The sequence below is a fragment of the Electrophorus electricus genome, chromosome 21 (assembly GCF_041902795.1).
Source record: "Electrophorus electricus isolate QZ-2024a chromosome 21, ASM4190279v1, whole genome shotgun sequence".
NCBI classification, from domain to species: Eukaryota; Metazoa; Chordata; class Actinopteri; order Gymnotiformes; family Gymnotidae; genus Electrophorus; species Electrophorus electricus.
In genome coordinates, this window is record NC_137517.1 from 4,485,080 (window position 1) to 4,494,492 (window position 9,413).

Below are 9,413 nucleotides of genomic sequence, written 5' to 3' on the forward strand. Positions count from 1 at the left end.
TTTTATTTATATATATATATATATATATATATATATATTTAAATGTAAGTACTTTCTATTTCCGCTCCCCAAAAGAGACTAACAAAACCTTGTCTGAGTGAGGTGCTGAGTGGATTAAAGGCTGGATTACCATAATCTAAAGTGCCACGCCCATCTCTTCATACATCTCTATCCACACGTCAGGAGCAGTCACATCTGCCTTTCACTTAATCTCTAGACATTTATGAAGTTCCCTTTCGGAAAACTCACGATAACAACCTCTTTAGGTGGCCATTTAACCTACTTAACAACACTACAAAAATATGATTCACCTAAGAGTATTAAAGCAAAGAAGAGGCAAACTCCTACATTATCACACTGACATTAATGTCAGTGATGATGTGCTTAATATAACTGCAAGGACTCGAGCTCTTATAAATGTAATGACTAATATAACAATACAAGCCTCGTGTCAGTACTTGAGTAAACAGCTGTAAAGCATAATTTCAAACTAGGCACTAACAATTACACACCTAAATAGACACAAAGACACAGTCACAAAGACGGGCGCACACACACACACACACGCGCTGTTTTTCCAACACACACTCCTCTAGGCTTGTCTTCTGGAGCCATGTGCGAGATGTACTGGTCTAGTTTTTTTGTTTTTGTTTTTTTTTGTGCATACAAACAGTGCATATAAAGTGTGAAGCAAATTGCATATTCAGAAAGCTTGTCAGCTTGTTGAGGGCAAACGTGCTGCTGCACAAAGCCTGGGACCCTCTTCAGCCTGGCACGGCGCCAGCCAGAGCCCTGGCGTCTGCTTCTGCAGTACCCCCTCCTCACCACAGGGGGCTCTCCACCAGGTCGCTAGAGCAGGAGAGAGAGGGAGAGGGCGTGTCAGGGAGTGGCTCTACGCGACACGAACTAAGAAAGAGCCGGGGGATGCCGGAGGAGAACCGGAGAGCAGAGGAGAGAGGAGAGGAAAAGAGAACGAGGGGGAGGAGAGAGAGAGAGAGAGAGAGAGAGAGAGAGAGAGAGAGAGAGAGAAGGAGTCTTAATGATGCTGAAAATTGGGCGGTGAGCGTGGACTAGCCTTGTAGTAAATCACGGCTATAGCTCGCTGTCAACTTATCTGCCCCGTGTCCTCCCATCACGGCACCTCCTCTATCCAACGCTCGCTCCACGTCTCCTCCACTCACTCGCTCTCTCTCTCTCTCTCTCTCTCTCCCCGTCTTCCTCTCTCGACCCAGAGCAGTTTCTCTCTCTCTCTCGCACGCACATACACTCCTCTCCCTCACTAATTTTATGAGGTGGTATTCAAAACTTCCATCTCCACACCATATTCAGCCTGTCACTGTAAATCTTGTCCTGAGTGTGTGAGTGTGTGTGTGTACGGCACCACCGGAGCATTTGAAGAAGAGATATACAGAGGACGCGTGTGTTTGACAGTGACATGGTCACCTGTGTGTTCCGTGTGCACAAATATGACATGAGCAGAAACAGCTATTAGAAAAGGTGACAGCGAAGCTGGGAATGACAGCATGAAAGGTTTTATGCGCTCTGTGTGTGTGTGTGTGTGTGTATACCTGTAAGTAGTATCTCTGTGGTCAGGCAGGAGCAAGGCTGTCTCTTCTCCAGAGCTGTTCCCTTCTGACTGAGGCACCTCATACTCCTCTTCCTGTTAAACACACACGCATACAGATCTTACTTATAAAATGAATATTATCTGAAAACCACATCGAGAAAAAACTAAATAAAGACTGTGGGACTGGCTGCCCTTGGCCTCTCTCACCGACTCTGAGCTGTGAGCCTCGGCACTGGCCTGCCGCGGCGCACAGAAGGGCGCTGGCTGGCTGATCACCACGGTGTGGCCACGTCGGGGCGAGGGAGGGGGCGTGGCCGGCAGCAGCGCGTCAGGCCCGGGCTGCTCGCACAGGCCGTAGTGGCTCAGGGCCCTCGTGGAGCCGCCCTCCCGCAGAGCCTCTGGACTCTCGTCCTCGGAGTCCGATGGCGGGCTGTCTGGCCGACCTGCGCACGACACGCAGAACGGGACGCTGCGTAACACTGCGGGACGGCGGGCGCCGCTACCGGGACGCCGCCCACTTCAATTCTGGTTAGCGCGAACTGCGCAAACATTGCACAAGGTTAGCGCCCGGTGTAAAGCTATACGAAGGCTTTGCCACATGACACCGCAGTCGCGCGGGGGCCCGGCGGAATTGTGGGAGCATGCCTCGAGCATGCACTGGGTAATGTTGCCCCATATGATGCCGGTCAGCATTCTGTAGGACACGGTGTAATATTCTAGTCACTCACTGCTCTGCTGCAAGAGGGTCTCACTCCATTTACAGTCAGTCAGTGCGTCCAGCCTCTGTTCCAGCTGCCGGATGTACTCCATCACCTCCTACACGTGTGTGTGTGTGTGTGTGTGTGTGTGTGTGTGTGTGCAAACAATGTCAAAGAGACAGAGTGATCAAGAGCAGTTAACACTTTCTACACTCCAAACTCAGACAGAGCCAGGCTTGCATACTGTGTGGGTTGAGCAGATCTGATGAGTTGAATAGACGGTGTGCTTTGTCTAGACTGTAGGTTGACTGAGTTGGAGGGTTGAATGCACTGTGTGGGAGGAGCAGAACTTATGAGCTGAGCAGACTGGAAAGGAAGGCTGAATTGAGCGAGTGAGCGGCGTGTGTGGGGGGGGGTGAGTGCAGACTGCACGTTGCCTGCTTCTCGCTCTGTAGCTGCTCCTTCTCCTTCTGCGCTACCCTGAGGCTAGCCTTGAGCTCCTGCAGCTCCCGACGAGTCTCACTCAACTGCACCTGCACGCACACACACAGTGCCCAAGGTCACAGAGCCGTCAGATCCGTTTGCCCGGCCCCCACTCTTTGGTTCTCCGGCTCCGCGCTCCTGCTCACTCGGTTACAGTCCTTCTCTCTTCCGAGCTCCACCTCTGCCTTCTCCCTATCCATCCTCTCCTCCTGCAGTAGCTCCTCCTTCTGCAGGATCTCGTCACTCAGCCGGTCCAAGCGCGCCCTGTCCACCTACGCGGAGAGCGCACCGCACTGTCACACCACGGACCTTCACCCCAGACCTCCGCCACTCAAACCTGTCTCCTTTCCCCTTTCTGATGAATTTGTTTTTAAGTGCCGCGTTTTGGTACCAAGTTATGGGTCTCCCCCCCCCCCCACGCCATGGCCACACCCCTCGGCATGACCCCGCCCCCTGCCCCTCCCCTCAGTCACCTCGGCGTTGTGCTGCAGGCTCTCCCTTTCCTGTGCCCAGGTGGCACGGCCCTCTCGCAGGGCCAGGCTGGCGTCGGCCAGCTGCAGGGTGAGCTGCGCGGCCTGCAGGCGGGCGCGGTGCAGTTCGGCCTGGGTGCTGTCCCGCTGCGCTGCTGCGTCCCGCAGCTCCGCCCGCAGAGTGTCCACGCAGCGCTCGCTGGCCGTCAGGCGCTCCTGCACGCCGCGCAGGTCCGCCAGGGCCGCCTCGCTCGCTGCCTGTGCCACGGGGGAACGCCCGACACACACACACACACACAATTAGTACAGCACAGAGTGTAACCTAAGAGTCTTCATTTAAGCGATACTGGAGATGTGCGTGTTTGTGTGTGTGTGGGGGAGACAGAGAGCGAGAGAGCTTAAGACCTCTTTCCTGTGCGCGTTGTTGAGCTTGTGCGTGAGTGTGGTGATGGTGTCCCGCAGTTGCAGTGCGTGCGTGTCCCTCTGGGCTAGTGAGCTGCGCAGACTCTGGAACTCTGCGGCCAGACTGCGCAGCTCGATCTCGGTGCGCTCCAGCTTCAGCTGAAGGGACACAGCACACGGCACGGTCGCACCCGGCCACGCCACCACCCACCCAATCCCGTTTGACTGTGTTCACCACAGGTACACACACACATGCACCAGGTGTCTGCGTTAGGAGCCTTAACGTTCTGCGTTGTTTACCTTAAGATTCTTGCATTCGTTCTCTTCCTCTTTTTTTTGCGTTGCTACTCTCTTGGCGCGCTCCTTCATCCTGCAGACGACAATCGCAACGATAATCAGAATAACGGGCTGCGGGGCAAGTGCGGGGCCAGGCGCAGGTCGAGAGGCACTGACCTCTCCAGGTCGGCCTCTCGCTCCACGCCTCTCTGCACCAGCACGCGGAGGTCCTCCTCCAGCTGCCCAACCCTCTGCTCGCCGGCGACCTTCTTTTCCAGCAGGGCCTGCTTCTCCTCGCGCAGCGCCTCCGTCAAAGTCTCCATCTCCTGGGGGAGGAGGGGCAGCCGTGAAGATCGTTTTGCCGCCCTCACGTCTACACACCCGCGTTGGGCCGGGCGATATGCCCTCGGCTGCTCGTTTCGGCCACGCGGGCATCACAGGGGTGTGTTCGGATCTGATCCACCATGGCATTCATCCAGCAAGGGCAAAGAAGCTTAATCAAACCAACACAGGCCAATGCTTAACCACACCCCCTCTACGGTTCAGAACTGTTTAAAACACTGCGCAGCATATGGCAACTGCTATATGTACAAGTGTCAGCACAACGCGGGGTAATTTTGGCGATACTGTGCACCGTTGGCAGCGATGCTGTGAAGTTCCAGTACCTCTTCTCTCTTCTTCATCTCCGCCACTTGCTCTCTCGTGTGGCGAAGCTCCGCCTTCAAACAGGAGACCTCCCACTCCAGCTGGCCCCGCCTCCCCTCCCACGCCTTCTGGGCCACGGCAGTGCCCTCCCTCTCTTGCTCCCGCCCGGTCTCGGAAGCTTCCAGAGCCTGGAGCAGCGCCGTCCGCTCCTTCAGACACTCCTGCAGCCGACTCTGAGAAAGACAGACAGGCCGCGACGAGCGCGTATGCAGTTCCACTTTAGAAGCGCTTGCATTTTCAGCAGACGACGGCAAGTCCGTCGCCGCACATGCTAATTTATCAATGCTTTATTGATGCTCAGCTGCTTTCTTAGAAACCGCCATCTTGTACCTACACTCACTGGTGCATTTATGAGGTGCATGTGTGTGCAGAAATACATTTCCAGGCCACTTGGTGGCGTGCACAGTCTGTCAGCAACCCTGCTTCACGTTAATCAACGGTCAGTTTCTGAGCAAGGCCCCACAGCTGTTCTGATTTCGGGGGGGGGGGCTAACCATTTTGTACACGGCGTTAACACTGACATGGTAGTGCGTGTGGGGCTGGCATCTCGCAGGCTTCGCGTGACCCTGACGATGTATGCAGCAACTGTGCAAACCGCCCGGGCCTCTCCACAATGGGGCCTTTTTCCTGGAGCTGCTCCCGACAGTGACGCCGGCCCCCACCGAGCTGCTCGGGTTGCCGCCGTTCCTGCCTGTTAGTCTTTCTCCTCGCGGCTGATACAGGGCCGATTCTGTGGGATCTCTATGCTCAGAGATCACGTTTACTGCTCTACTGCAGCCATGTTCCCACTGCGGACTGGCCGCACACGTGTTTCATTTGTATTTGCATGTGTGCTTGGACTTGATTGGTTTATGTACTTTTCATTAACACTCTCTTAATAGCAAAGAATCCTGACTTGTCTTAATTTGCAGGGTGGGTACCGGCATATTCAAAACCAGTTTCGGTTTGCTACAGGTGCGTTTTTTTGTTGTTGTTGTTGCTGTTTGTTTGTGCATTCTCGCCAACCTCGCTCCAACCAGCGGACAACAGACAACACTAAATTGCACCACAATGCGACTCGTCGGGCCACCGACTTCAGATAACACGCAGCTGCATTTACGCCTCCAGACGACGGCGGGGGGGGCGGGGGGTGGCTGGGGTTGGTGCGCGGACTGCAGCGTCCTCACCTGCAGTAGCTCGGCTCGGGGCACGACTAGCAGCATGCCATCCGCCTCCTCGGTGCCCGGCTCGCCGGGCTCCACCGTCACGAGCTCCTCAAGGGGCTGCGGCGCGCAGAAGCTGAAGGCAGCACTACAGGCACACACCTCGCCCTTACCGTCCACATACACGAACTGGTAGCGCTCAGCACTCGGCCGCGGCAGGTAGCAGGCTGCGACACAGCACAGAGCCAAGGCAAGGGAAGGAGCAAGCAAAGGAAGCACAACAACGAATAACAAATACATTTCCGACTTGTACGCACTGGAAAGATTCGCTTTGCACTAATTACACATCCAACATATTGGCAGCCTGGAACTCGCTCGATAACGTTCCATCATTTTGACTGGGGCAGAGATTTCAGATTCCCTGCACGTCGGCCAATCGTCAGCTGGTGATGAGCTCATCGATGACTTCATCGCTGACTTCATCAAGCCCTGACAGTGACTGAGGGAGCTCCACTGCGTCCTCCACCGCGGCCCCTCACTCAGCCATTGTGTCCCACCTTCATCACTCACCCTCCCTTTCAACAGATCCATTCTGGACTGTGCAAATTAAGATCTTAACTTGGGAAGATATATACACACACACACAATATCTGATCAGGAGGATTATTTCCAGGCTAAACCGTATCTCTGACTGCCACTCTGCTGCCAGTGAAGACAGGCGCAATGACAGGACAATGAGAAGCGCAGTTATCCGTCCTTAACAAAAAGGACTGCGTGGTGTAGACAAAATGGAAGCGCTCAGAGGTCATGAAAAGGGCACCTTGAAAGTGGACGCAGAAGTTCACACTGGTCCCTTCCTTGTAGTTGGACGGCGCCAGAGACCACACAAACGTATGATAGTCCCTGACCGATGACCAGCCCACCTGTGAAAACAAGAACTGCAGAGTACTATACATAGACACACACACACACGCACACACACACACACACACACACACCCTGGCCAAAAGAGTCACACACTAATATTTTGTTGGACCACCTTTATCTTAGATTACGGCACGCATTCACTGTAGCGTCGTTTCCACAAGTCTCTGCCATGTCACAACATTTATTTATTTATTTCTGAGTTGCATTAATTTTTCCACTCAAGATCTTGTATTGATTTGAGATTTGGACCACTGCACAAAGTCTACTCCAGCACATCCCAAAGATTCTCAATGGGGTTCAGGTCTGGACTCTACGGTGGTCAATCCATGAAATGGATTGTATGAAAATGATGCCTCATGCTCCCTGAACCACTCTTTCACAATTTGAGCCCGATGAATCCTGGCATTATCATCTCGGAATATGCCCGTGCCATCATGAAAAGTCCATTGATGGAATAACCTGGTGATTCAGTATATTCAGGTAGTCAGCTGACCTCATTCTTTGGGCACATAACGTTGCTGAACCTAGACCTGACCAACTGCAGCAACCCCAGATCATAGCACTGCCCTCACAGGCTTGTACGGTAGGCACTAGACATGATGGGTGCATCACTTCAGCCACCCCTCCTTACCCTGATGCGCCCATCACTCTGGAACAGGGGAAATCTGGACTCATCAGACCACATGACCTTCTTCCATTGCTCCAGAGTCCAATCTTGCTCCAATTGCTCCCTAGCAAATTGAAGCTGTTTTTGCCGGTTAGCCTCACAGACAAGTGGTTTTCTTAAGGCTACACAGCTGTTTAGTCCCAATCCCTTGAGTTCCCTTTACATTGTGTGTGTGGAAATGCTCTTACATTCACTATTAAATATATCCCTGAGTGCTACTGTTGTTTTTCTACGATTTGATTTCACCACAAGTTTAAGTGATCGCTGAACATAATCATTCAAGATTTTTTTCTGACCACATTCCTTCCTCGAAGATGATGTTTCCCCACTGCCCTTCCACTTTTTAATAATGCATTGGACAGTTCTTAACCCGATTTTAGTAGTTTCAGCAATCTCCTTAGATGTTTTCTCTGCTTGATGCATGCCAATAATTTGACCCTTCTGAAACAGAGTAACATCTTTTCCACACCCACAGGATGTGTCTTTCAAAATGGTGGTTTAACAAATGAGAAGCTACTCACTGCATCAGTTAGGGTTAAATAACTTGTTGGCAGCTGAAACATAATCACCCATGCAGTAATTATCCAATGGGAGGCTCTTACCTATTTGCTTAGTTAAATCCAGGTGGTAACCTTTTTTTTTTTTGTATGTTTTTTGTATGTTGTATGTAGTGTATGTTTATATATATATATATATATATATATATATATATATATTATACTTCCAAAGTCCCCACCTTAAACAGGCCGATCCAGTCATTGCTGGACCAGCTGTGCTCAGAATTGATGCTGTAGTGACATTCCACTCTGCTCTGAGGGAAATAGCTACTGCCCACGTTCAGAAACTTCACCTTCCACACCTCCATGGCTGAACCAGCCACCAGCACCTGTGGCACAGACGGTCCACCTGTAAACACAGACCGCATCAAAACGTCTGGTAATGACATGTTTCGGCACAGCCTGGTTTCTGTAGTGACAGAAAATCGGCGCACTACCCGTTTGCCCCACTCTCACGGAGGGAGCCGAACAGTTTCTAACGAAGTGAAAGAAAACAACAACGTAAAGGGCGGTTATGTGAGAGGAGCAGAATCACAACGTGCCCGAGTAGGAATGCGGCGCGCAAACCTGTCGGACAGACAACGCAGCATAATGTTGGCGTGGATCTCTAGGTTGAGGAGAAGGTGAGAGAGTTGGCGTAACCTGTTATGATCTAAGCCACATACATCTCTTCAGACTATCCACGCCATTCTCTGACAGAGTGTAGGCCGCGTAGTTTGAACCCAAACGCGATGAAGAACGCTTTTGTGGGCGGTGAAAAACAACAGGTGCGGGACGGACAGTAACACAGTTCAACACTGTATATTGGATTACCGGCAGAGAGGGAACTCTCTCGTATTAATGGGTTACCAGTCCTGTACAGCTAAATAGCTCGTGATAATGCCTTTGGAATCCTGAATAAAAATACGAATATCATTATTTGGGATTCTGTAATTAACGTTACCACGACAGTGTTTACATTAAAACTGAACGAGAACCAGAAGTGCAACCTAGTTGGCGTTGTTCTAATCACTGTGGCGACAAAGTGCACAATTGCATAATAGGGTTGGCAGTGGTAGATGCCAGGCCCAAAAGTCAAATAGCCGCAGGAATGTACATGCATCCAGGCCATTTGTCAACACATTGACACAACGGCTTGCAATATGTGTTATTAAAACCTTTAGAATTAATTCATAATAGTCATAATAATTCATAAGATAGCTATCTCGCTAGCTCTACACATCTAGCTAACGAGCTCACGGCGATTCTTCTGGCGACAGGCTTTTAATCTGCGTGCTAACATACCTAGTTTATATTTCAGACTATGTGCAGACAGCTACGCGACTCTTTTAATCTAAAACAACTCACCTGGTTAAGATTAGTTGAAGAAAGCAAATTTCTTTCAAACGATCAGAGATTGGGTGGGAATAAATGAGCCAAAAAGCCAACTGTAATTTGATCAAAATCTTAATTCGACAGGAGCCTTTAACAACAATAACAAAAACAGAAGCATGGGTGTTTGGATCATCCCGTTGAATTA

The 9,413-nt window shown here is 51.3% G+C and overlaps 1 protein-coding gene across 5 annotated transcripts; it reads right to left on the bottom strand.

The window, feature by feature from the left end:
* calcoco1a (calcium binding and coiled-coil domain 1a) lies at positions 1-9,413 on the bottom strand. 5 transcript variants are annotated; one of them, XM_081704407.1, is made up of 15 exons: positions 9,242-9,411; positions 8,074-8,243; positions 6,564-6,681; positions 5,768-5,970; positions 4,562-4,774; positions 4,074-4,222; positions 3,921-3,990; positions 3,624-3,779; positions 3,222-3,476; positions 2,895-3,020; positions 2,703-2,798; positions 2,296-2,383; positions 1,775-2,010; positions 1,569-1,660; positions 1-849 (listed from the first exon to the last, which is right to left on the bottom strand). In XM_081704407.1, exons 2-15 carry the CDS (start codon positions 8,200-8,202, stop codon positions 822-824), a joined length of 1,959 nt encoding a protein of 652 aa, XP_081560533.1. In that variant the 5' UTR covers positions 8,203-8,243; positions 9,242-9,411; the 3' UTR covers positions 1-821. The 5 variants fall into 5 exon arrangements, with proteins under 5 accessions (XP_081560533.1, XP_035377255.1, XP_081560535.1 ...); XM_035521362.2 differs by having other exon boundaries at positions 6,564-6,666; positions 9,242-9,410; XM_081704409.1 differs by lacking the exon at positions 3,624-3,779 and having other exon boundaries at positions 9,242-9,413.